The 27,593-nt window shown below is 41.0% G+C and overlaps 2 protein-coding genes and 1 long non-coding RNA gene across 8 annotated transcripts in view; 2 read left to right on the top strand and 1 right to left on the bottom strand.

The window, feature by feature from the left end:
- Positions 1 to 11,914, top strand: part of wipf1b (WAS/WASL interacting protein family, member 1b) — a 24,563-nt gene extending 12,649 nt beyond the window's left edge. Inside the window, exons 3-9 of the mRNA XM_047352299.1 lie at positions 921 to 1,050; positions 4,285 to 4,449; positions 4,541 to 5,267; positions 5,883 to 5,983; positions 6,119 to 6,343; positions 9,339 to 9,452; positions 10,603 to 11,914. Coding sequence (XP_047208255.1) covers positions 921 to 1,050; positions 4,285 to 4,449; positions 4,541 to 5,267; positions 5,883 to 5,983; positions 6,119 to 6,343; positions 9,339 to 9,452; positions 10,603 to 10,655 — 1,515 coding nt within the window. The 3' untranslated portion in view covers positions 10,656 to 11,914. The remainder of the gene's footprint in view (positions 1 to 920; positions 1,051 to 4,284; positions 4,450 to 4,540; positions 5,268 to 5,882; positions 5,984 to 6,118; positions 6,344 to 9,338; positions 9,453 to 10,602) is intronic.
- LOC124859491 lies at positions 5,465 to 13,762 on the bottom strand. Of its 2 annotated transcripts, XR_007036116.1 has the most exons (4): positions 13,376 to 13,762; positions 8,757 to 8,853; positions 6,111 to 6,360; positions 5,465 to 6,028 (listed from the first exon to the last, which is right to left on the bottom strand). It is a non-coding gene; the product is annotated as an uncharacterized LOC124859491 (long non-coding RNA). The 2 variants fall into 2 exon arrangements; XR_007036115.1 differs by lacking the exon at positions 13,376 to 13,762 and having other exon boundaries at positions 8,757 to 9,327.
- Positions 13,126 to 27,593, top strand: gpr155b (G protein-coupled receptor 155b). 5 transcript variants are annotated; one of them, XM_047352295.1, is made up of 20 exons: positions 13,126 to 13,314; positions 16,380 to 16,567; positions 16,658 to 16,805; positions 16,888 to 17,017; positions 17,092 to 17,270; positions 17,347 to 17,499; positions 17,581 to 17,648; positions 18,904 to 19,075; positions 19,658 to 19,813; positions 19,903 to 19,986; positions 20,150 to 20,273; positions 20,401 to 20,485; positions 20,598 to 20,685; positions 21,404 to 21,626; positions 21,780 to 21,860; positions 22,104 to 22,258; positions 22,445 to 22,540; positions 22,625 to 22,689; positions 22,772 to 22,909; positions 24,482 to 24,682. In XM_047352295.1, exons 2-20 carry the CDS (start codon positions 16,410 to 16,412, stop codon positions 24,528 to 24,530), a joined length of 2,352 nt encoding a protein of 783 aa, XP_047208251.1. In that variant the 5' UTR covers positions 13,126 to 13,314; positions 16,380 to 16,409; the 3' UTR covers positions 24,531 to 24,682. The 5 variants fall into 5 exon arrangements, with proteins under 5 accessions (XP_047208251.1, XP_047208250.1, XP_047208248.1 ...); XM_047352292.1 differs by having other exon boundaries at positions 13,131 to 13,314; positions 24,540 to 27,593; XM_047352293.1 differs by having other exon boundaries at positions 13,132 to 13,314; positions 21,783 to 21,860; positions 24,540 to 27,593.

Raw genomic sequence — 27,593 nt, 5'->3', positions numbered from 1 at the left:
GGGTAAGCCACAAAAGAGCATTGCCGAACAGGAGAGATTGCTTAAACTGCTTCAAACAAGCTTTTTAATGGAAAGTTGAGTGGAAGGAAAAAGTGTGGTGAAAACAAATTACATGACCTTCAAGGATAACCATGGCCTTGAGAGGATTTGTGAAGCAAAGCCCATTCAAGTGTTTGGTGGATATTTAGGAGGCGAGGGCTGCTTCAAGAGCAACCATACACATACATATCCAGGAAATGGGCTACAGCTGTCATATTCCTTGTGTTACGCCACTCCTGAACCAGAGAATGTCATCAAGTCCAAAGCCAGCTCAGCCCTGTACCAGGAAGCTTTAGAGCACTTGATTCTTCTGTCCTCTGACAAACCTTTTGAAGATGCTAATGTCCTTTTAGCAACAATAGGAACCTGCCCACACTGCTTTAATGACCACGGTGTCACTGTGATCGATTGGCCAGCGAACTGACTTGACCTATCAGTTCGGACCCAAGTAACCTGGGCTTCCTGAACTCCTCAGCAGAGCTACAGGCTGATCTTCTCCATGCCACGCTGCATTCATGCAGCAATTCCTGCAAGAAAGAGCCCTGACCAAGTATTAAGTACACTATTTAGCACATTTCAGGAAGCTCACATTTCTGTATTAAAATTATTTTTTATTATTACTGATGTAATATTAAAATTTTCTTTAAAGCTGGGTTTTTATTAACTGTGAGCCAATGTTATCAAAATGAAGAGAAATAAACAATTAAATCACTCTGTGTGGGATGAATCTATAGAATAAGAGTTTCCCCTTTTAACTGAATTACTGCATAAGCGTGGTGCAGTGAGTGCTGTAGCTGGTCCAACATTTTTTTTATACATTTTCTGTGTAGCTTCAGTCGTTTCTTCCTTTGTTTGAAACTTCTTGTGCATCTGTGTTTCAGGCTAACACAGAGAAGCCGACTCTGAACCGATCGGAGCAGCAGGGACGGGGTGCTCTTTTGTCCGATATTTGCAAAGGCTCCAGATTAAAGAAGGCTGTTACAAATGACCGCAGTGGACCTACTTTGGACAGTAAGTCAGGGCCTCCTCATTGGCACTAACGTGTACCTGTATTTGAAGAAAAACACAGGTTGTTTGTTATTATGTCTGATAGATAGTTTCTGCAGGACATTTGTTGGTCCAATATGGGGTTAACTTGGTTACTATTTCTGAACATGTACAGGTCCTTCTCAAAATATTAGCATATTGTGATAAAGTTCATTATTTTCCATAATGTCATGATGAAAATTTAACATTCATATATTTTAGATTCATTGCACACTAACTGAAATATTTCAGGTCTTTTATTGTCTTAATACAGATGATTTTGGCATACAGCTCATGAAAACCCAAAATTCCTATCTCACAAAATTAGCATATCATTAAAAGGGTCTCTAAACGAGCTATGAACCTAATCATCTGAATCAACGAGTTAACTCTAAACACCTGCAAAAGATTCCTGAGGCCTTTAAAACTCCCAGCCTGGTTCATCACTCAAAACCCCAATCATGGGTAAGACTGCCGACCTGACTGCTGTCCAGAAGGCCACTATTGACGCCCTCAAGCAAGAGGGTAAGACACAGAAAGAAATGTCTGAACGAATAGGCTGTTCCCAGAGTGCTGTATCAAGGTACCTCAGTGGGAAGTCTGTGGGAAGGAAAAAGTGTGGCAGAAAACGCTGCACAACGAGAAGAGGTGACCGGGCCCTGAGGAAGATTGTGGAGAAGGGCCGATTCCAGACCTTGGGGGACCTGCGGAAGCAGTGGACTGAGTCTGGAGTAGAAACATCCAGAGCCACCGTACACAGGCGTGTGCAGGAAATGGGCTACAGGTGCCGCATTCCCCAGGTCAAGCCACTTTTGAACCAGAAACAGCGGCAGAAGCGCCTGACCTGGGCTACAGAGAAGCAGCACTGGACTGTTGCTCAGTGGTCCAAAGTACTTTTTTCGGATGAAAGCAAATTCTGCATGTCATTCGGAAATCAAGGTGCCAGAGTCTGGAGGAAGACTGGGGAGAAGGAAATGCCAAAATGCCAGAAGTCCAGTGTCAAGTACCCACAGTCAGTGATGGTCTGGGGTGCCGTGTCAGCTGCTGGTGTTGGTCCACTGTGTTTTATCAAGGGCAGGGTCAATGCAGCTAGCTATCAGGAGATTTTGGAGCACTTCATGCTTCCATCTTCTGAAAAGCTTTATGGAGATGAAGATTTCATTTTTCAGCACGACCTGGCACCTGCTCACAGTGCCAAAACCACTGGTAAATGGTTTACTGACCATGGTATCACTGTGCTCAATTGGCCTGCCAACTCTCCTGACCTGAACCCCATAGAGAATCTGTGGGATATTGTGAAGAGAACATCGAGAGACTCAAGACCCAACACTCTGGATGAGCTAAAGGCCGCTATCGAAGCATCCTGGGCCTCCATAAGACCTCAGCAGTGCCACAGGCTGATTGCCTCCATGCCACGCCGCATTGAAGCAGTCATTTCTGCAATGGATTTCTGACCAAGTATTGAGTGCATAACTGTACATGATTATTCGAAGGTTGACGTTTTTTGTATTAAAAACACTTTTCTTTTATTGGTCGGATGAAATATGCTAATTTTGTGAGATAGGAATTTTGGGTTTTCATGAGCTGTATGCCAAAATCATCCGTATTAAGACAATAAAAGACCTGAAATATTTCAGTTAGTGTGCAAAGAATCTAAAATATATGAATGTTAAATTTTCATCATGACATTATGGAAAATAATTAACTTTATCACAATATGCTAATATTTTGAGAAGGACCTGTATGTGATTCTACACAAGCTGCTACAGTCTTTGAAATAAACTCTTGTATTCCTCCTGCTGATGGTGTTAACCCTCAGTTCTATGTGACTTGATGATTTGGGATGTTATATTTCAGTGCAGCTTTTTGTACAGTTAAGCTTAAAGTTATTAATACCCTGGTAGACTTAGGTTTAAAGTCATCTTTTAATTTTACTAGCTTGTTTCTTCTTGACTGGAAGTTATATTAATGTTTTGGAGCTGCCCAGCCAGAGTCTTAACTTGAATCTGAAACAGCATCTGCAGAGGGAGTTAAAGATTAGGGTGATGGCAAGGAGGCATTCCAACCTCAAAGACTTGGAACTCATCACCAAAGATAATCAAAAAAGCCCAATACAATGTGCAAAAAGCTGGTTAGCAATAAAGAAAGGGCTTGAGTGCTGTAATGCTAATTAAGGGTTTTGCGTTGATTAAGCAGTAAATTAATAATCTTCAAATTATGAATTTTTTAATTGTAAATTAAACAGATAAAGGTATTTTTATTGATACTCCTTTCGCATTGTTATTTTTTGAGAGATGATCATCCAATTTCTTATCAAATAAAACTTCTTGGTTGAAAAAAAACAATTTAAAATCAAAATTTGCCTGGGTTATGAATAATTCTGGGCTTAACTGTATGTGGACAAAGACACGGACAGGAAGCTGAAGCAGCCAGTATACTATATCTTTTATTATGAGTGCTTAAAAGCGAATTTTAAAGGGAAAACGGGGATTCTTTTAGTGAAAATATAACGTGTAGAGCCTAAAACATAGATTTGCTAACCATGCACATGAAAATAGCCTTGGAGTGTTAAAAAATTAGCAGTGCAAAACGCAACTGGATGGCTCGCAGGGGTTGGGGGGGGTGGGCAGGCAAAATCCCAGGTGGTAATGGTATTTCAGTTTTGGGACTTTTATACTAACCATTAAAAAAAAAAAGCTCTGATCAGATTCTTGGAATCGGATGAGGACATCCCTAAACTCCTCAGTTTAGTTTTATATTTCATTGCCTTACGTATCAAAGAATTGTTTGCGTAAATTTTGACTTCATGATTCAGGAAGAATTAATTTGTCATTTTAGAATAGATGGTCAGTCATATTGAAGGAGAATAACACAGAAAAACTCACAGAAGCTGAAAATAAAACTAGGATGAAGATAAGTAACAAACAGATGTGTTGAATTTCCCACTTTTTTTTTACATTAAAATAATCCTAGTGTTCCTCAGGACTATAAAGTAAAATGTAATCATCTTTTCTCAGTTACAAAGTTTCAGAACAGATAAAAAATATCAGCTTCTTTCTTGGGTGTGAAATGAGATGAATACAACCTTTAACAAGCCAGCAAATGATGCATGAAACCCATAGTCAGGCTTTTAGGGAAGTTTTTTAGCCCCATATGTCAAGTTTGAACATTACAGAAACAGCAGTATCATATATTAAGGTAGTTTTTCTTTCTTCTCAGAACCCAAAGGAGGAGGAGGAGGAGGAGGTGGTGGTGGTGGTGGTGGTGGTGGTGGAGGAGGAGGAGGTGGAGGTGGTGGTTTTGGTGGTGGGTCTCCTGCTGGTTTAGGGGGCCTGTTTGCAGGAGGGATGCCAAAACTGAAGTCTGCAGGAAATAGAGACAATGGTAAGAAAAGAGGTGAACAACAACAAAGATGAAAGAAAAAGGTAATCAAAGGCTTGGAAAATAAAATATTGTTTCTGATTTTCTTTCCCAGACTCAGGACCCAGTCGAGGACCTGTTCTCCCTCCAGGAGCCCGTTCTGGTGGACCCAACCCTTTTGGTAGCGGTGGCAGTCCATCTGGACCACCTAAACTGCCAGGGGTCCCTGCTGTTCCTCGCGGCGGAGCCCCCGATGTCCCAAAAGGCCGTTCCAATTTCTCATCCAGACAAGACACTCCAGGAGGACCCCCACCGCCTGTACCCAGAGCACCCCAGAGCCTCTCATCTCGTGGGGGCCCCCCTCCACCATCACTCCCTGGAGGACCAAGGCCCAGTCACGCCAACGCACCTCTGCCACCCAGTGTTCCACCAGGGAGGCACGGATCTCTTCCGCCCCCTCCCACACCAGGGGGCTCCTCAGCCGGGCCTCGATCGAGTTTCTCTGCAGCCCCTCCTCCACCACCACCCTCAAACAGCAACCGACCTCCCTTACCTCCAGCTCCAGGAGGGAGGCCTCCACTTCCTGACGACCGACCGCCACCACCACCAGCTCCTGGTGGAGGTCATCGACCGTCAATGCCCCGCGACATGCCCCCTCCTCCCCCATCTGTCAACTCCAAACCTTCACCCTTGCCGTCCTCAAGTAGCCGTTCCCCAGTTGGTGGGGGGGTGCCCCCTCTTCCGCCGGGACGACCGGGCCTTCCTCCTATCCCGCCTGGCCAGGGAGGAGGGGAGGAGCAAAACACACCTCGCCTGCCCCAGAGGAACAGCTCACTTAACAGGTAAAACTGGGAAAAATCGATGATGAAATTTAAAGAGGAAGATGCTCAGATGTCCATGTGTCTTATCTTAGTTATCATCTCCTTGTAATACCATTTGTTTGTTTGGGGGTTTGGCGTGTGGGGATCAACATTTAAGTGCAATGTCTTCGAGGTGGGACAGTATATCTAAAGACTGGTCTATAGCGCGAAAGACCTGGTTCTCAGTAAGCTGGGATTTATTTTTTTCTTAGCTGCAGAGGGTGCAGGATGTGGTGCATAAGACCTAAAGCACAATAATCATTTCAATAGTTCATTTTTTACATGCAGTAATATCATACATTTGGATAAATACGTTGCTGTTTTAAGGGAACATTTAACATGAAGGTATTAGGAAATGTCAAAAGTTTGCAGACTTAAAGTGTTTTAAATACTTTGTTTTTCCAGACTCAGTGAATAATCAGTTAAATTATCTTGATTTCAATGACTGGTTAAAGTAATCAAGATTACAATTTTTTCCTAAAAAATCAGCCCAGAAGCTATGGGGAAGATTGATATATATTTACGTTTTGGTCCTCTGTTTTAGATGTTTATTTCTAATTGATATAAAGATTGAAATTTTGTGTTTATCTTCTCCAGCCACGCTCCAGCACCCCCTCCTGGTCGATCAGGACCCCTGCCTCCTCCTCCTAATGAGAGGCCTCCATCGGTTGGAAGAAACCAGTCTTCACCACGTACAGGTAACCAACCAGTCTTCACTGATTACATGAACAATGGATCACTTTCTGTTCAAAGAATAGATTAAAAAATGATTTACAATAAGGTTCTCGTTTGATTAAATAAGCCAGAAAAAAATGTTCCTTCTACCTCCAAAGGTCCTCTTCCTCCACCTCCTCCATCAGGTCGCAACGCGGGCGGAGGCAGCATCAGGTCATCGCCTGCAGCGTCTCCTGTGGGTCGGCCAGGCCCGGAGCCTCCTCGTGGCGGGCCTGGTGGTAGACCTCCCCTGCCACCAGATAGGCCAGGGCCTGGAGGGGCTCCACTACCTCCACCACCCATGGGGAACGGTTTTCAAAATTCGCACCACAACCAAATGCAAGGTAAGTTCATCAGTGTGCTAAAGGAAATCAGGAACATACATAGCTGAATAAGGTTCAAGAACTAAGGTGCAGAAGTCTTCACACCACTGAATTCTTTCTACAGGTCCTTCTCAAAATATTAGCATATTGTGATAAAGTTCATTATTTTCCATAATGTCATTATGAAAATTTAATATTCATATATTTTAGATTCATTGCACACTAACTGAAATATTTCAGGTCTTTTATTGTCTTAATATGGATGATTTTGGCATACAGCTCATGAAAACCCAAAATTCCTATCTCACAGAATTAGCATATTTCATCTGACCAATAAAAGAAAAGTGTTTTTAATACAAAAAACGTCAACCTTCAAATAATCATGTACAGTTATGCACTCAATACTTGGTCGGGAATCCTTTTGCAGAAATGACTGCTTCAATGCGGCATGGCATGGAGGCAATCAGCCTGTGGCACTGCTGAGGTCTTATGGAGGCCCAGGATGCTTCGATAGCGGCCTTTAGCTCATCCAGAGTGTTGGGTCTTGAGTCTCTCAACGTTCTCTTCACAATATCCCACAGATTCTCTATGGGGTTCAGGTCAGGAGAGTTGGCAGGCCAATTGAGCACAGTGATACCATGGTCAGTAAACCATTTACCAGTGGTTTTGGCACTGTGAGCAGGTGCCAGGTCGTGCTGAAAAATGAAATCTTCATCTCCATAAAGCTTTTCAGCAGATGGAAGCATGAAGTGCTCCAAAATCTCCTGATAGCTAGCTGCATTGACCCTGCCCTTGATAAAACACAGTGGGCCAACACCAGCAGCTGACACGGCACCCCAGACCATCACTGACTGTGGGTACTTGACACTGGACTTCTGGCATTTTGGCATTTCCTTCTCCCCAGTCTTCCTCCAGACTCTGGCACCTTGATTTCCGAATGACATGCAGAATTTGCTTTTATCCGAAAAAAGTACTTTGGACCACTGAGCAACAGTCCAGTGCTGCTTCTCTGTAGCCCAGGTCAGGCGCTTCTGCCGCTGTTTCTGGTTCAAAAGTGGCTTGACCTGGAGAATGCGGCACCTGTAGCCCATTTCCTGCACACGCCTGTGCACGGTGGCTCTGGATGTTTCTAGTCCAGACTCAGTCCACTGCTTCCGCAGGTCCCCCAAGGTCTGGAATCGGCCCTTCTCCACAATCTTCCTCAGGGTCCGGTCACCTCTTCTCGTTGTGCAGCGTTTTCTGCCACACTTTTTCCTTCCCACAGACTTCCCACTGAGGTGCCTTGATACAGCACTCTGGGAACAGCCTATTCGTTCAGAAATTTCTTTCTGTGTCTTACCCTCTTGCTTGAGGGTGTCAATAGTGGCCTTCTGGACAGCAGTCAGGTCGGCAGTCTTACCCATGATTGGGGTTTTGAGTGATGAACCAGGCTGGGAGTTTTAAAGGCCTCAGGAATCTTTTGCAGGTGTTTAGAGTTAACTCGTTGATTCAGATGATTAGGTTCATAGCTCGTTTAGAGACCCTTTTAATGATATGTTAATTTTGTGAGATAGGAATTTTGGGTTTTCATGAGCTGTATGCCAAAATCATCCGTATTAAGACAATAAAAGACCTGAAATATTTCAGTTAGTGTGCAATGAATCTAAAATATATGAATGTTAAATTTTCATCATGACATTATGGAAAATAATGAACTTCATCACAATATGCTAATATTTTGAGAAGGACCTGTATATTATGTCATGTTACAAACTCAGCCTTCAATGTATTTGCATATCCGAAGTCAGTTGTGCATTTGTATTTAGCCCATTTTTCACCAATACCCCTAAAGAAAATGTAGTGCAACCAATTTCCACCAGAGGTCACCTAATTAGTAAGTAGAATGCATCTGTTTGTAATGTAAACTCAGTATAAATGCAGCTGTTTTGTTTCTGGCTTCAGAGGTTTGTAGAACATTAGCGAACCAACAGCATCATGAGACCAAGAAGCACAGCAGCGAATGTTGTGGAAAAGTTTAAAGCAGGGTTAGGTTATACAAGGATGTCCCGAGCTTTGATAATCTCACAGAGCTCTGTTCAACCCATCATTGGGAAATAGAAAGAGTACGGCACAAATGCAAGGAAAGCATTAATCAGAGAAGCAGCCAAGAAACCCATGCTGACTCTGGAGGCGCTGCAGAGAGCCAGAGCTCAGGTAGGGGAATCTGATTTAGTACATCAATTAATTGTGAACTCCGCAAATCTGGCCTTTATGTGAAGGTGGGAAGAAGAAACCTATTGTTGAAGGAAACCATAAAAAGCCATGTTTGCACTTTGCTGAAAGGTATGTGGGGAACTCCGCTGCAAAACATGCTGTGAAGGTGCTCCAGGCAGACAGGATGAACACTGAATTTTTTGGCTAAAAACCAACACTGCACATTACTTATAAAACATACCTTGGGGGTGGAAGTAGTCCAGGAAGAAAACCTGTTAGATGCTGCAAAACACTTCACACTGGGGCAGAACTTCACTTTCCAGTAGGACGACCTATACCTGCAGCCAAAACTATAATGAGAAAATTTAGATCAAAGCATATTTGTGTATTAGAATGGCCCAGTCAAAGGCCAGATATTGATGCTCTTGAATCCTTGGACAGGACCCAAGGGCATGAATATTTTGCAAGTCAGCATTAAGGCATGTAAGCCTGAGAAAGAGAGATGAGATACCAGCTCAGTCCTGTGACTCATACCCATAGCCCTATTTGTTGTTTGTACCACATACTTCGGTGAAGGCAGAAATGAACCCCTGACTTCTATTACATTTGTTTTTATTCTGTCAACCACAGAGGTAGGTTTATTTTGGGAGGCAGTGGCGGCAAAAAAGTGCTATTAGACCATGAGAGTCCTGCATAAAATAGCAGACGGTTCTAGAGCACCTTTACACAAGCAAGTTTAGCTCCATTCATATTCTGTCACATGATATTATCCGGTCTAATGGAGATAATTCCCCTTAAACCTCTGTATTCTTTCCTTGAACAGATGAGTTTGAGTACAGGTTCACGTTTCACCCAGTGTCCGACCTTCCTCCACCTGACCCCTACGTGCCCTCCATGAAAACCTACCCCAGTAAGATCTCCAAGACGGACAGCAAAGGTGACTCACACAACACATATATGTTCTTTTTTTTTCAAGTAATTGAACACTTGCTCACAAATAATTTTAATTTGGAATTGGCCCAGCCTTTGCTGCTATAATAGCTGGCTGGTCAAGTTGATCTGAACAAATGTTCCTCATTCATGTCTCTATGGATATTGCATTGTCAGTCATCCCCATACTCTGTTCCCATTGTCCAAAATGTCTTTGTATGTTTTTGCATTAAAAGTTCCTTTCAAGCTTGGCTAAAACTAAACTTTACACTACTGGTGCAGGCAGTCATGTACCGTTCCCCTGCCAACCACCATACCCAGACTCATTCATCAGATTTCCAGACAGAACCTTCACTCCAGAGAACGTGTCCTCACTGCTCTAGAGTCTGGTGGCGGTTGGCTTTACACGTCTAGATCTGACACTTTTTGGTTTGGATGTAGAACCTCGAGCTGAGAAACTGATTGCATGAAACACTCAACGCCAGGGCTGAACACGTGTGGCCTGGGGACAATTTGTGGTCCCTGAATTGATTTTTCTTTTTCAAATTTTGTTTGGCTCGCAAAAACATTTGACTTGAAGATTTTGGCCCACGTGACTCATGGTTTGAACGCCACTGCTTCGTGCATCGCTGATACTACCTTGATTCTACTCTGATGGCCACAAGACGTTTGGAGGTCTTGGTGACTACTACAAGGGTGTTTGCCTCAACATGTGCTGTCCCCATGGTTCTAAATTGCTTTGTTACAATACCACTTTAACAGATATCAAAATAGACTGAAGCATGACACGGAATCAAAGTGTTCTTCTAAAAATTATTATTTTGAAGGGTTTGTATATTTATTCATCCAGGCTTTTTATGTTACATTTACCCCAGATTTGCTTGTTTTTCTGTTGAATAATACTGGATATAGGTTGCTTTAAAAGTAGAAGATTAGTGATTTATAATGGTCTCATTTTTTCTATTACAAAAACCTATCATTTTCATGGGGGGGAGGGGGGTGTAGACCTTTTATATTCACTGTAGTTAATATTGAAACTTATTTAAAGAACAAAATGAATCTTTTATTTTGGGACACGGTGCCATCTGGTGGAATAACATATGCAGTGTAAAATTTAGGAAAACACTAAACTCTGTTTCTGTTTTTGTATTTTTCAGGTTCTGGTAAAAAGGAGCGAGGAGCTCCTCCCCTTCCTCCTATACCCAGGTGAAAAAGATACGACTGCCATCACAACACTTGGACCTATCTTCTCTTCTTGTCTCTTTCTCTGTTACACTCTTGCGCTTTGACCAGAAGCATGTCGATCATGTGAGGACAACAAAGGGAAAATAAACGACCTCCAGTGCAGTTAATCGAATGAAAGCACAGAGTCTCTTGGAGTTTACATCATGTAATGGTGACCTGCATACGACCAAAACTGTTGTAGTACAATTATGTTCTGGAGAAAATAAGTTCTTTATTTTTAAGTTTACAACCATGCTGTCCCTGGAGGATGTTTGGGTAGGCTTCAATGGTCTTGTTGCTCAGAATCAGATCTTTCTTAATCTCTGTTTTTGTAATGCATAATAAATTTAGCTTATTTCCTTTTTATTTTTATTTTTTTTGACGACACAACTGAATTTTTGATTTTCAGATTTTTGTAAACCAGACAAACCTTTTGAGAAGAATCCAAATACAGATTTCATGTATGTTTTGATTGTAAATAAAAAGGGAATAACCTCAGGTGGGTTTTTTCCATCAAATATCCGTTTTGGTTAGTCACTTTTTCCCCAATTGCTGCAGTTGAAACAGTAAAATTAAAAGCAGTAACTTTCTGAACATATCAGGTGGTCAAGGTGCCTAACATACAGCCACAGTACAAAGACGGATTTTAAAAGTCTCAACTTCCTGCCTCCACATGTGCCTTCACAGCATAAATGTAGACTTTTCTTTTTCTCACCTGTTTGTTTCTGCTGGAACCACTGAGCGGTACGTTTTAATTGATTATGTGAGGATGCTGAGCACAATGTGTTTTAAAGCACATTTCTGTGGGGTTATTGCAACATCAGTGTGCAATCGAGCTGAATATTGTGTTGCTGTTTTGTTAAGTTCTTTTGATGCACAGCAAAGTGTGTATGAATCGGTATGATTTATTCAACTGATATTGAACCATGGGATAAGTTATATTTGCAGTATTATGTTTGCTATTATGTTCTGCTTTGTTTTTTGTTGTCAAAGAAAAAATGTTTTGTATGGCAATCATACAAAAGTATGTAAAACTATTTACATTAAAAATGCTTTAAGATGCTTTACTTAGGGTAACTTTGGGCTAAGAGGGGTTGCTTTTATTGAATTATGCATCAGCATTCCTAAACAATACTTTTGGGAACAGACAAGAACACAAAGAATTGTAGTGTCAACCAGATGTTACCACAAAACCATATTATTCATTTACATAAATGTGCAATAAAAAGGACAATGTAAACAAAAGTGTGCCCCTGTGTTTAATTTGTTTATTTTAAAAGGAATGTTGCTAAAGTTAAAACCAAGTACTGGTACTCAGTTGCACTTGGTTAATTGGTAATCAGTGTAACCACCTCTAGAAAAGCAAGGGTAATGGCAGTTTGCTGGTCTGAAGTGTATAAGTTAATACAACAGCAAGATGGAAAGACATCAGCAATAATCATTAGAGAAGCAACTCTTGTCCTTATCCATCAGTCTGCGGAGGGCCATTTCCAGACAATTTAAAGTCCACTTTTCTACCGTCAGATTATTCACACGTGGAAATGATTTGAAACAGTTGTCAGTGTACCTAGAGGAGGAGGTGTCTACAAAAGACTCAGTATGGCTGTTTAGAAGGGCTGCCAGGTGAAAACATCTCCTTTAAAACAACATGGCAACCTGACTTAGGTTAGCAAGGCTGACTCAATGTTGAAACTTGAGGAACAATGTCCTTTTTAAATAGATGGGACGAAAGTAGAGACATTTGGCCATACAAAATAGTATTGTCTCTGGCAAAAACCAAACCAAACACTTCATGCCAACTGCCAAGCATGATGGTAGAAGAATATTGATTTGGGCTTGTTTTGCAACCAGACTACAGACTTCTCTGGTGGAAAAAAATGAGTTACAGACTCTTAACGTCTGAGGTCAACAGCTAAAACTTAGCTGAAATTGGGGCATCAACTGGATAATCACAACAACAGCTAAAATAAAATGGCAGAAAAGGGAGTGATCAATGTGTTGAAATAAGCCATTCAAGGTCCAGACGTCAACCAGAGGAAAATGTGGGATCTTAAGCGAGTTCAGCATGAATGAAATAATTTTTGCAAGCATGTCATGAACTGAAGTAATGTTAAGTGGGCCCAAATTCCTCTAAAAGCGTGAGAAGTTATAGCTGCATATGGGGTCTGATTAGTTTTCAGACAGCTGGCTAAGTGATTACGGTGTTGGATTCAAAATCCAGTGGAGAGTCCCTGCGTAGGTTCAAACTCTGCTCACACTGCTAATCTCCATAGAGGAACAGGTAGACGTCCATTAAAAGCCCCTCATGGTTGCAGAAGTCCCTATTATATAAAAAAAAAAAAAAAGTTTACATTGTACTATTTATACTTGCGAACTGATGAGACGGACTGATTGTGTAGTAACAACAGAATTTGAGTTTAATAATTTCTTCATAATAACGATATGCTCAGATAAACCAATCACAGAGGGCACTGGAAAGCGTTCTCTGCGATGATTGGCTGAAGCCTCGGTCAGTGTTCTGTCGGGGCGTGTCTGCTCGCTGCGGCTGTCAGCCTTCAAGCCAAACAGCAAAAACAAGAGCTTAGAAAACAAAACGGGACGGAGGAATGCGGGCGTCTGTGTAGCACCGTGCTTCTAGGACACAGGTAAGACATATATTCGCCCAATAAATAGTTTGAAAAAGGCGTTAAGAAGGATACGGCTTACCGCGCCCTAAGATGTGCTTTTAGCATGCAGGTATGGTAGCGCTAACGGTCAGCTGGTAATGACGCTGCAGGAGTCCCGGAGCGGGCTCGCTTTGTCCGCCTTCTCACGTTGTACTGCCGCGGCTTTAGTTCTTACTGTGATTTTTCGCTCCAGATGATCTGGTATTGGATGGAAGAGACCGACTTAACCCATCGATGGGAGACAAAACAGAGGCGTAACAAGAGAATCTGTGGGCGGCGTTCGCCAGCCTCCGCTCTTCCCCCAATGCATTTCAAACAAGTATTTTGTCCAAACCCGATGCTTTTATCTCAAAGAGCATTAAAAGAGCTTTCAAATAATACAACAATTATGTAAGTAGGATAAATTTTAAATTACAGCTTTTTAAGTTAAACCTGTAAAAAGACCAAAAACAAGACTATCCATCACAACTCTGCATTTTTACATATTGTCATAAAACTTGGTTTGAAGCATTGTGAGGGACAAAGTAACATTTAATTTGTAAGATAGACAGATATAAAGACAAATAATTACCAAGCATGCTCAAAGAATTGATTGATAACACTGTGGAAAACTCAGTTATTCTCATGCCTTGTAGTAACAGCTAGGTTGAACTTTACATTCAAAAGAATCCAGATACACTGACTGGCCCCTCTATTAGGTACATGTGTTTAATCCTTTAGTAGTAGAGAAATGTATTTCTAGCTAAATTCTCATGACTGTTTAAACTGTGCTTTATGAAGTCTTATAACTTTCTTTAACGTATTTGATGTTATTTTTTTCATGCTTATTAACTTTATGTGAGAGAGGTTTTCTCTGTTTCCACTCTGAAGACTGTCTGCTAGATTGAAGCTGTGACAGAATAGACAACCAAAAGAGTCAGTTCTCATGATAACCTAGCTAGTTCTCATTGAGGGTTCGTAATTGTTTTGGTTTCCTCTCTAACTTGGTATAATAGCATTGTACTGACTGTGTGAGTCAGAGCAAAACTATTTTGTTCTCATCCTGCAAGATCTTTAATAAACCCCACTGATTGATTCTTCCCATAACAGTCCTTGAATAATAGCAATTTTCCATAACACTTGATAACACAAATGGCAACTCAGCCAAGCAGCAACTGTAGACCACAACAGATACCATCTGGCTTTTTATCAACAGTTAAGGCTGGTGATAGGCATGTTATGGTGTAGGGATTTTTCTTTTGACACACTTGTGTGTGTGTGTGTCCCCGTCTTCTTATGGCTACTTCCTGCGGGAGAAGGCACTCTGTCTCATAGCTCAAATCATTTCTTGAACATGTCAGTGACTTTAATGTTCTCCAATGGGCTCCACTGGCAACAGATCTCAGTCCAGTAGATGTCCAGCAGACAAATCCACAACAGCTCTGATGATATCGCATCAACATGAACCTCAATCTCTGAGGAAGGTCTTTGACACCTTGCTGCATCTGTGCCACGAAGAATTACGTTCTGATTGTAAAAAGGGAACTGGAGAACATGCAAACTCCATTGAGAAAGACCCCCAGCTGGGGAATCGAACCAAGGACCTTCTTGCTGCCAGGCAACAATACCAACAACTGTGCTAAAGAGCAGCCCACGAAGTAAAGTGAACAATGTGAAACAGTGTCTTCCTTATTAAGAAACTTTTACTCAAACACTCCAAGGTTTGTTACATCAGGACTCATTATGTTCCTTACTGGAAGTTGCGTATTGCCAATGGAGATTCTCAAAAGTCCAAACCCCAAGAGCAAATAAAAAGGGTGTTATGAGAGAATGAGCCAAGTAAGGTAATCACAAATCTAGAAACTGGAATAAATCTCGGAAATTGACACTCGGATCTGGGAATGACATCATACCACTGGTAAAACTAGGTAGACTAATTGCTGAATTAGGTACCAGTAGAGCTGCTGCTGGCCAGAACTGACCAGTTTACAGACTGATCAGCCCAGATCAGCTTAATATCTGCTCAGTGATTGCACTTTACTCAAGAATTCCCCCGACAACAAAATTGTTCAGTGCAAATGCTTTTTACTGAGAAAAAAATTCAAAGTTAGCTGTTTTCAGTATCAGTGAGGTGTTGTAAAGTAAAGTCAGAGGAAGTACAGAGGTAGAAGAGGTTATTTAAAGGAAACTGTATTTTTTTTAATAACATAGATATTTGTCTTTAATTCATTCAGGCTGTGAGAAAGCAAGAGAGAATGAGACTTTCAGCAGAAACCTTCCTGTTATCAGATAACAGGAAGGTTGAACGAAATACAAAAAAGATGCTCTTGTAACGTGAGGCAGGGATGACATCACACCGCGGAGGTGTGGAGATGGATAGCGATTGAACAACAACTTACAACTTTAAGGAGTATACATAAAGTGTCAGCTTTACCACACGTTACTGGGGAGCACACCAACCTGCGTACACTCGGGGGGTGGAAATCCAGCTCAGACAGAGAGAGCACATGAAGAAGAATAAAATGTTGACCTACTGATCATAATAGGCAACTGGTGTCGCCATGTGGTGACACACAGCATTACAATAGCAGTAACTTAAACTTTGTTTTATTTTTCGTAGCTTTCAACCTCTGCCAACATTTTCAAATCCAGCATGTTTCATATTAGCCTTTTTGAAATGTTAGAGCTAAAGTAAGGATCTACATTCTCAAGGGCATACACAGGAAGACTGTTGTTGTATTAATGTGAAACGTTCTAATCTTATCCTTAAGCTTAACCTTAATCTTAAAACTTTGTCTTTTGGTACATTCTCTTTGGGTTTTCTGACTTGGAACCCATATATTCCAACTTCGTAGTACAAATAAAGTGCACCATTGGTGATATTGATGTTGACCTGTTTCACTGACTGTTCAAATTTTTAGTTAGTGTTTACCACAAACAATAATAAGTTGAATTTGCTCTTTTTGTTTGAGTGACGTGAATGAACAATTATTCAAGTTATTCATACGACCTTTTTGTCTTTAACCTCTTCCAAACATCTTGTGATCTCTAACAATCTGTACCAGAAACCCTCCAAATCTCATCCCATCGTCACCATGGAGACTCCCAACAACTATGTGTTCATCCACGGGAAGAACATCTCCCACAACACCCTGGCTGGCTCTGCTGCTGGGCCCCACATGTCCATCGACAAGCTATTCCCGGCTCTTCTTGAGTGCTTCGGCATCATACTGTGTGGTTATATAGCTGGACGGTAGGTGTATGTAAATACTGAGACACCTGTGTGACTCATTAGTGACTTTGATCGTAAGATTCAAAACAAGTCTTTCATTTCTTCCCTCAGGGCTGACATGATCACAGAGAGCCACGCGAAGGGCCTGGGGAACTTTGTCTCTAAATTTGCTCTTCCAGCTTTGCTCTTTAAAAACATGGTGCTGTTGGACTTTGGAGACGTCATTTGGGCTTTTCTTTGGAGTGTCTTGGTTGCAAAGGTTTTTGTCTGAACCGTTTTAGTCTGACCTCATTTGTGTTTTGTATGTTAAATCAGAAAACATAACCTAATCTTGTCTGCAGGTTACAGTGTTTGTGCTGGTGTGTGTGTTGACACTGATAGTGGCCAGTCCAGACAGTAGATACAGCAAGGCTGGTCTGTACGCCATCTTTGCTACTCAGAGTAATGACTTTGCCTTGGGATACCCAATAGGTAAGACTCACCTGGCACGGACGTTTGAAGTCGTCAGCTGAGATATTGAAGTCTTTCTGTGTCTTCTCTTCCAGTTGATGCTTTGTATCGAAGCACATATCCAGAATACCTCCAGTACATCTACCTGGTTGCCCCTGTTTCCCTCATGCTCCTCAATCCCATCGGTTTTGCTCTCTGTGAGGTGCAGAGGTGGAGGCAGGCTAGCCATCCACAACACAGTAGTCTTGGTATCCTGGGAATTGTAGTTTTACAGGTAATAATGTCAGTATGAGGTGTTAGAGTAATTAAATGTTGGTTTATTTTTTTTATTTTTGTTGTCACCTCTTAAGGTGTTGAAGAACCCGATAGTATTCATGGTGATAGTGGGAATCATCTCCCATTTTGCCCTGGGAGAACGGATTCCTGATGTGCTGTCTGAGTTCATAGACGGCCTAGCCAACTCTTTTGGAGGAGCAGCGCTGTTTTACCTCGGCCTCACTATGGTGAGTTGTAAGAGTTTGTATTTTTTCACAGCCATAAGGCTAAAGGATTGCTAAAATGTTATCTCTGTTTTTGTGAGGCAGGTCGGCCAGCTCAGAAAGCTAACCAGAGACACTGGAGTTGCCCTGATTCTCCTCATCACAGCCAAACTGTAAGTAAGGCTCAGGTGGGGGAGGATGTCAGTGGTTTTCACTTCTATTCAGTTTTATTTTTCTAATACCAAATATAATAAATGTGTTGAGTTTAAACTTGAGTACAGACCACAAAAACTACTTATCTGCATTCAGGATTTATTTGAGGCTCGGGGTTTGGTAGCACATGGTCCCTCTCATTGTTCAACCCACTGCACTCACTAAGGCGCAGACTTTAGAAACCCCTTCGAGGAGAATGAAACATTCCTTCATCTCTGTCCCGGGTTAACCCTTATCCCTGTCGGTCAGTCCGTCTTGTTCTCGCTGTCCAGATAGTTTGTTTTATTATCATTATTCAGATAGTTTGTTGTCATACGAGGCTCAGAGACTACTTCAGAGTTAGTGTCTATCAATCTGGGTCAGGCATGCACACTGCAGCTGGCCGCTGTTTTAACCCTAACATATGAAACAGGATTAAACTGTAATGTTTCTGATTTAGAGGAACATTCCTTCTAAGTGAAAACTTGATATGGAATCATTAATAAACCATCTCCAAGAATTCATAATGCCATGCACTCTAGCAAGGTTTCCAGAGTTTTAGGAAAGCCTTTGGAGGCCATCTTGTGCACCAAACCCAGCCGTAGGGCTTTTTTGCCCAAAAGTGCCACCTTAGTCTCATCTGACCAAACCACATAGTTCTTCTTAAAGTGCCAGAAGAGTTTAGCCACCTCCTCGTATTTATGTGTGACGGTAGGACAGAAGAGGTTTTCTTTTTTTACCAGACTTTGTCCCAATCATCCAGTTAGCATGTAGATAGATTCTAATAATTGTTATATAGACCTGGTGACCCCCAGATGCTAACTGAAGATCACCACATGTCTGCCTTGACAAGCAGGTTTCCCATTTTGAAGATATGCTTCAGTTGCATTCACAGGAATTAATTTAGATTTGAATGAGTATCAGTTTTAAAAAATATATTTCTTTGCATAGATTTTTTTTCCTATGAACTAAATGGAATCAAATTAAAGGTTGTATTTTGTGAGATTATTCTGCTGCAATAAAAGGTGACTTTACCTTAAGTTTTATCACACATCTTTACCAGGGCTGCGAATAGGTGTGAGTCAAATAATTACCAGGTCAAAATTCAGTATATAGCAGCTGAAATGTTAGGGCATCTAAAACCAGACTACAAAGCATTTAGCATTTCAGAATGGAACTGAGTCAAATTAGCATTATGTTTGTGGTATTTTGTTTCTCTTAATGTCTCCCTTCCAGCCTGGTAATGCCATTGGTCTGCAAAGACATGGTGGACATTCTGGACATGGGAGTGAACAGCACAAGCCTGAACCACACTAGTTTATCCAATTTTGCTTTTCTTTACGGAGTCTTCCCAACAGCACCAAGTGTGGCCATCTATGCTGGACATTACAACATTGAGCTGGAGGTGGTAAGTTCTGTTTTAAACAGCAGCGTGCACGATCTTTCTCTTTTGTTTTCCATCCTATTTCAAGCATTTAAGCATGTAAAATGCATTTATCTGGACTGAAGCAGAGAAGGTCATTCCTAATTCTTTGTATGAGTCTCCTGACCCGATCACATGATACACAAACTCACACAAATCCAAAGCAAGGAAGATAAAAACTTTCTTTCTTTTCTGCCATTTGACAGGATTTGCAACACGCTGTTCATTTCTTCTACTTGAAAAGCATAAACACCATCATAATTTATCATATCATCATATATTTATCACTGTTTATTTTGTCTTCAACCAAATTGCATTAGTTTATGAATCCAAACAAAGTATCCATTTACAGTGCTGTGAAATATGATTTGCCCCCGTACAGATTTACAGGGGCCGGATTGGTTTAAATAATGTTTTCCCTTTCCTATGGGGCTCTGCTGCTAAATTTTGTTTGATGAGGAAAAAATAATAATTTGTTTGATGATGAACTTTTAACTGTGACCAAAGAACAACTATGTTTACCAGCACTGTAAGTCTTTGTGACCTCAGGTTGTTTTTCTGTTTCAGGTGACATCGGGGATGGTAATCAGCACATTCTTGTCAGCACCAATCATGTACGTGTCAGCCTGGTTGTTGACCATCCCTTTAATGGACCCAACCCCTCTTGTAGCAGAGCTTGAGAACGTCAGCTTCAACATCAGCATCATCAGCCTCGTAGGACTGGTATGTGGTTTCGTTGTTCCTATAACCCCACTCCCTCAAGGATCACCGTCAATATTTAAGAGGAACTCTGTGAATTATGTTCCTCTCAGGTGTGGACCATCGCTGTGATGTTGCTTAGCAGAACATTTAATCAACTCCCTCATCTACTTGTGTTAAACCTTTTCCTGGCTCAGGTCAGTTAAATATAATGTTACACAGCACGTACCACATAATTGATTTTCACTGTGATAATACATGTGGGTCATTTTGGTTTCTGTTAATTAATGCCAGGAATGTTAATGTATCTGTTCATATTTCCTCCAGTCTTCTACCTTAACCCTCTGCTTTATGTGGCAGTTTTTAGTGTGTGTTAGTATGATCCTGTGGAACTTTCTGGTGAAACAAGAAGATAATCTCCTCAGCAAAATGTTCACATTCACTTTGTTGTATGGGTCCCTGTACAGCACATATATCTGGACAGGTTTGTATTTGCCAGACATTTAAAAAGCTACCTCCATTAGTTTCTGATGAATACCTAAAAAAACAAAATCATTCTTTGTTTAAGAGACATTTATGGTTCTATTTCTTCTTGTCCATTTCGCCCCCAGGTTTAATTCCTCTCTGTCTGGCTCTGACTAACAGAGATGATCTTCTCAGACTCAGACCAGGAGTCTTTATGGCTTTGGGCTGGGGGTAAGTCTTCACATCTATAATTAGGGGAAATGACCATGAGAAAAATAGAAAAAATAAGTTAGCTGGTGCAGTTGGATAGAGTCTGGCCTTGATGCTATTTTTGTCTTTGTAGGGTTCCCTTCGTGATGGTTGGAGTTCTTCTGCTATCAGGAGAAAGGACAGAAACCATCGACTCTGCCTTCTTCTACGGCAGAGCTCAGGTTTGAATCCCTGTAATACCACTCTACATTCTTATGTGGAGATGAATTGATCAGAATTTTGTGGGTGATTTCTAATCTCCTGTGTTTGTAAGGCTTTGACTGCCAATTTTGGCCAATTCTGATGTATCTTTAAGAACTGTAATATAATACCTTTATTTATAATACCTTCTGTTGCGAGCGGGTAACAATTACAGAGGTTTAAAGTTCAAAAGGATAACGTGCAGCAACTTTTCTGCACTCCATTCAGCCTTTCTGTTCTCTGCAGATAGTGTTGCCCTCTCTTGCGGCCTGAACGAACTGCAGACATATCTCAACATGTTGCAGAAAATAAAAGTTTTGTCTAAACAGCATCTTACATCCCTTAGCTTCTTCTGACTTCATTTCATTCAGCATGACAGTAGTGCTTGCATATGGTACATTCAGTGTTTATAAAAAGATTGGATTTTTGAGTTTCCAACTGGCCAATCAACAGTCAGGACTGAACAAGGTAAAAATTGACCAATTTAGGGGAACAACCAATTTTTTTGCTACATCGCTATGGTTTGCCATTATTTCTTTCAAATGTTTTTACATCCTTTTCATGGTTACCTGGATAGGAATACCAAGCCTAAAATAACAAAGATCTCCTTAAATGTAAATGTAATTATTTTTATTTTTTTCATTTATTTTGTTTTCACATTTCAGAATCCATTCATATTCTGTTCTCTGCCCCCCTCAGATAATCAGCTCTGCTGTGGTTCTTGCTGTAAGCCTGGCCCTCGGTGCCATTTCCCTGATGGGTCTGAACCAGGGAAACCGGGAGCAGATCGGGTACGAAGCCCTGAGCAGAGCTGCTGTCACTGGCATCAATGATGAACGGAGGGCCCCTGGTGGCCTGGAAGATCAACAACAACAGCAGCAGATGGACATGGCAAATTCTCCTACTTGCAGCATCAACTCAGGTAGCTCTGTTCTGTATTTCTGTCTTTTTAATTTGAAAATGTTTGAATATGTTTAAAACCATTATTTTAGCCTGGGATGAACAAGTGTGTAATTGTGACTAGTTGTTGCTTACCAGTTGGTTATCTTTTTGCCCTTTCTCTTGTCTCGTTGAGGAGATTTCCACAACATTTCTTCTCTCCAGACCATACCTGACATGATAGCCAGCACACAGAGGGAGCACACTAACAGCACAGGTAGCACACTTAGATTCCTATAATATTACGACTTAATAAAAGCATGAACTAGCAGTTGGTCAACATTCAGGCAGGAGGAATACCTTTTATTTTTATTTTCTTTTTTAATAATTCTGAAAGGTATAAAAAGAAACAGCTAGTAATAGTCTATTTAATTTTACACACTCTATATCGAAATGTATTATTATAATAATTAAGGAAGATTGAAGGAACCTCATTTCTAAATCCACTTTTCCACTTCAGACCACAGTGGGGCGTCGTGTGACGGACAGCAGCCGAGTTCGTCGGCCTCAGAGCAGCCACTGGATCTGCCACCACCAGGCCTTCAGAGCACTGATGACAAACAGACTGTGAGACACGTTTTGCTCTGTCTGCTGCTCAGCGTCAGCCTGCTGGCGGTAAGGAAGAAGCAAAAGTTTATGAAGAGAGACGAGATCAGATCGTTTCACAAAGTGAAATTCCGGAATCATTATTAATAATTGCTTTTTCTAACTTTACTGCCTTGGGTGAAGATGATAAATTCACTTGTGCTGTAAGCAGTTGAAGGAAAGATGTGCTGATGTCTGACTGTATGGTCTCTATAGAATCTGTCCAGCTGTCTTTGGTGGCTGTTCAATAAGGATCCCGGCCGACTTTACCTGGAACTGCAGTTTTTCTGTGCTGTAGCCAACTATGGGCAGGTACCCTCGCATGATGATACTGTCAACCTGTGTGTGTGCATCGTTGTAGGGAAATCATGTAATTTTAAACTTTGTGTTTCCCAGGGTTTCCTTTCGTTTGGAATATTTGGTCTGGACAGACACCTCATCATTGTACCATTCAAGAAGAGGTGGGCTGAGACTTCAGTGGTTGATTCACAATGCTTTGTAACATGATTTGAGAAACGGTCCTGAAATAATGATGTTGTCCAGGTTTCTCAGCCTGTGGCATGGCAGAGACGTAGAGGATCTGAGTCCTTCTGCCGTCCCTGAGGAGGTCCGACTCACGTGTACCCAGTTTGTCCGCTACCACAAAGACCAGTGTGTACAAGACATAGTACACACTCGCAGGTATACGGGATACAGTGGGCTCATTTACAATGCTTTGCAAAAGTATTCAGATCCACTTAATCGCTATTTTTTTTGACAAATAAAAATCTGAAAAGTGTGCCGTGCATTTGTATTCAGCCACTCAGTACTTTGAAAACCACCTTTTGCTGTAATTATAGCTGAAAGTATTTGGGGTATGTCTTTATCAGCTTTGCACATGTAGACCCTGACATTTGTGCACATTCTTCTTTGCAATATAACTCAAGCTCAGTCAGATTGGATGAAGAGCACATGTGAACATCAGTTTTCAAGTCTTTTTCAGCATCCAACAGATTTTTCTTCCAGGATTGTCCCTTATTTAGCTCCCCTGTTTAGCTTCCCTGTTCCTGCTGAATTAAAGCCTCCCCACACCTTGATGCTGCCACACTATATTTCACGAGGGTGTGTTAAGTACAGGGTGACATGTAGTGTTTCCTCCTCCAGTTGCATTTTTCATTTAGACCAGAAAGTTTAGTTTTGGTGTTCATTCTTCAAATGTTTACTTTGTCCTCTACATGACTTGTGGCTGACCTTATCGCTTTTTTACGATAATATATTTTCTACTTGTCACTTCTCCATAAATGCGAGTGGAGTGCACCACTAATCACGTTCCTATAAATTAATTCTCCCACCTGAGCTGTGGATCTCTGCGTCTCATCCATAGTTACCATGGGGCTTTTGGCTGCTTCTCTGATTAACACTTTCCTCACCCAGTATGTCCGTTTAGGGTGGCGGCCATGTCTTTGTAGGGTTGTAGTTGTCCTCTTTCTTTTATAATATTGTTTTGTAACATAATCCTGTTTTAAACTTCTCCAAACCTTTACCCCTGATCTGTGCGCTGTTCTTCTTGGCCTCCCTGCTGTTTGTTCTGTAAACAAACCTCTGAGGCCTTTGCAGAACTGTTGCATTTACGCTAAGACAAAATTACACACAAGTGGACTGTTTAAGTGCGCTGAATACAAATTCATGACAGAAATTTCAAATATATATTTTTTTAAATTTCATAAACTTCACAGTTATCCGCTTCCTTGTGTTTGGTATCATATAATATCCCAATAACATAAACAGGAGTCGGAAGTTGTGAAGCGAGAGAATATATAAAAGGTCAAGGAATATGGATTTTTATTTTATTTTGCAATTCACTATTTGTGTTACAGTTAATTTCATCTTAAGTTTGGAAGGTTTGTGCTAAAAAATTGACTGTTTAAAATTCTTTACATTACATGTAATGGTGATTCCAGTTTTCCGTTTCTGACTTTTGACTCGTGATGCTGCCTCAATGTTCAAGTATTGCTGTCTTGTTCTTCCAAGAGTGATATCTAGCATGTTTAGAGGCTAAACATGAAACCTTTCCACCCTACTGAAAAAGACCTTTGCGCTATGTTTTTTGGCTCTTGGCTGTTACTCTTTACTTGTCTTCTAACAGGGTCCCAACCTTCTTTTGCCTTTACCTCAGATGAATTAATAATTTCCTTGCTTTGTCTCTCCTTGTCTCTGCCACCTTTCCTTTGCTCGGTTGCCTCCTGTTTTTACCTGCTCTCCATCACTCTGTAGTGGCTCAGGGGAAAGTGCGAACGCTTCAGCAGGTGAATCCTTCCTCTGATTGTCACAGGTTTCGAGGAGTGACGCATGAGGAGAGTGGCGTTGGATGTTGCCTTTCCCATCATCCCCAGTACTTAAACACAAACACTTATATCCAGGAGCAAAGATCTAATGAGTCACAGAATCTGCACCAAAATTACAATCCTGATGAATCATGCAACCGGACCTTACTTCCTTGCCACCTGGAGGCCCAGGATGAACAGCAAGGATACGTTTCCATCCCTGATGGACACAATGAAGAAGTCTCTCAGCATGAGCTTGGCACAAGCCCACACCAATCCTGCCCCGAAAGTGTCTTCAGAGGTAGTGACTTGGTGGACTGGCTGATGGAGCGCGGTCTGTGTGTTGGACGAACCGAGGCCAAACTTTACTGCGTTTGTCTTCAGCAGGGAGGAATGTTGAAAGGCCAGCAGAGCTTCAGGGATGAGCCCACTTCTTTTTACCACTTCACACAGGAGGAGAGATGCTCCAGGAACATGTGAGGAAGTGACAAAACCTTTAAGGTGCCAACCTGTGCCTAGTGGTGTAGTTATTCTCAGCTGCCACAAAATACTAGCTGGATTATTGTGAGACCCAAAGAGTCTGTGCAGACTTACAATTCCCCTCAAACATCTGTATTACGAGCAACTGTTACACTTTTGCACTATAAAAGTATTGAATGGTACATTTTATATAATTCAAAATTAAATAAACCATTATCCAATCAGTGAATGCTCCCTGTCTGATCGCAACCAGGCCAAGATAATAACTCTTCAGTGTGGAGGCTGTCAGTTATGTTTGTGTCAGTAAGGAGTTTGAAAATTAAGTCAGAGGAGGGAGAGAGATGTAAGAAGGTATTTAAAAAGAGACAGATTTGTACCACACTTATGCAGTATATACAGACTGAGAGAGAGCGAGATTTTCAGCAAATAACAGTAAGGCTGAACTAAGTTAGGAGTACAGCAGAGTCACTCTGTTTTATCCTTTTGTTATACAGATGCAGACTTCTGTTTTTTAATGCTAGCTGCACTAATCACATAAGATGCTAAAGACGGCTTAAAATGTCAACTTTGTTTCAAACAATAAAGCCTCGTCTTACAGCCACTCCTCTCACACACATGGTGTGACATCACTTCTTCTCCTAATATAAATATCTCATGGCTGCTCACAGCAGGAAGGCTAGAAAAATATTTTCAATGCTGTCCTTATATTTCTTGGTATTATAGTTGCTAAATAATGTCATCACTGGCTAAGATCTGTGTTGGCAGGTTAAAATTTTACCAAAGCTGCGGACTGGAAATCAGGCAAAAACTTCTGATCAGTGCATTTCTACGGTTGAAGTTGTAGTTGTGGACTGACGTAAAAAACAACCGTATATGAAGAAAGAAGCGCTGCTTGTTGGTCCTGAACCTCTCCAGGCTCTGGGCCAAAAGTTGTATTTTATGATTCTTATTTTACGTTTTTCCCTCCTTGAGCAGCTAATAATGTACTTTTTGTGTTATACACTGGTGTTGGTCAGTAAGGCTGGTCATCCATTGTCTTCATCCTCCAATTTAATTTGTGACTTGTGTGTGCAAGTGGTGCGAGGACAGACATCTGACTCAAGGTCTGTCCAACCATACTGCAAACGTTTAGTTTCAGATGACAGAAAAAGAGACATTCCTGTTAAACGAGTATATATTTTTGCACGCTGTCTCTTTGAACCAGTTTGGTTTCTGCTGACCTCTTACATGACTGTGCACTGAACCATTTGCACTGAATGAATAAATGTTAAAAACATGGAGTCATGCAGGTCTCTGGACATTACTGTGCTGATATTGTGAGTTGGATTTCTGTCTCTGTAACTCTTACCTGTTGATGTGAAGCATTTTGTTCTGATGTATTTTACTAAAATGATGAATTTCCTACCAGTTTGTAATGTCCAGCAATCAGAAGCACATGTTTGACTTTTCTGCCTTTCAGGGCGAAGACTCAGCTACAGTATGATTACAACTCTGGTCTTTGTTTTGCTGTATGAAGGCCTCTGTATTTCTGTTTACAACCTTTCTCCCTGTTAGATTACTGCTGATTTGAAAATTTTCTGATGTTTACAGTTTGTTGAATTGGTGATATATGCATGTAAAAAAGACCTCATTAATGATAAACTGGTGTGTTTTTAGCGTGGTTAATCAACCCTTAAGTCAGACGTTTATGCAGACAAGCCACCCTCCATAATTATTGGCACCCTTGATAAAGTTGGAAACAGTCTGGAAATAAACAGTCGTAGTGACTGTTTTTATCTCACTGACCATCTTTTGTCCTTGCTGCTGTTGGTGGCAAAATAAACGTTTGTCACAGACCAAGCTTATTTAAACTTTTTAAATAATTGCTCTAACAGTAGATTTGGTTGGGATCAGATGAGTAATTTTTTCCGTTAGCTATTTACAGCCTTTTGTGATTAGCATGTTCTCGTCTTTCCTATTGTTTAGAGAAACAGCAAGTCATCACTAGATAAAAGTTCGTAAGACACTAATTAACTTAAAATTGTTAACTCTATAGGAATTTTTCAGTGTGCCAATAACTGTTCCACAGTTTTTCCCTAATGATTACATGTACTGTCAATTATGGTTTTTTAAATGTATTCTTCTAAAATCTTTAACACAACTTTACCAGGTGTGCCAGTAAGGTTGGAACGTACTGTGTTTAGTGTAATAAATTGAGTGTGTTTATTCCCAGCTTTGCATCCTCTGCCAAATGATCCCAGAACCATGGTCATGTCTTTCACAAATCAGTTGTTCCGTTATCTGGGTTTACATTTTTCTGTGTACTGATTTGTTGCTGGTTTGATTGTGTCTGACAACGTGGAACAGAGTGTGTTTGTATATTTGCATGATAAATAATAGCAGTTCGTGTGCGAGTGGGTGGGGGGCTATAAAGAAGAGTGTCATTTGTTTGTGTGTCTGAGGTGTTTGTGTTTGTTGCTGGTAAACAGGATGATAATCATCTGGATGTTTGGTTTGTGAATTTTCTCAAAAGTCCAACATGGTGAATGACCGAAGGATGGTGAAATATAAAGACACCAATAAATTACTATTTGCATCCAAAA

Source organism: Girardinichthys multiradiatus, chromosome 22 (genome assembly GCF_021462225.1).
Source record: "Girardinichthys multiradiatus isolate DD_20200921_A chromosome 22, DD_fGirMul_XY1, whole genome shotgun sequence".
Lineage (NCBI taxonomy): Eukaryota > Metazoa > Chordata > Actinopteri > Cyprinodontiformes > Goodeidae > Girardinichthys > Girardinichthys multiradiatus.
Note: the sequence above shows the minus strand (reverse complement) of the source record. Positions and strands in the feature narration are given on the sequence as shown.

Coding starts and splice junctions, on each gene's coding strand:
- gpr155b (XM_047352292.1), top strand. CDS start 16,410: ATGGAGACTCCCAACAACTATGTGTTCATCCACGGGAAGAACATCTCC. Junction 16,806..16,887: donor GGAGTGTCTTGGTTGCAAAG/GTTTTTGTCTGA, acceptor TCTTGTCTGCAG/GTTACAGTGTTTGTGCTGGT. Junction 19,076..19,657: donor ACAACATTGAGCTGGAGGTG/GTAAGTTCTGTT, acceptor TTTCTGTTTCAG/GTGACATCGGGGATGGTAAT.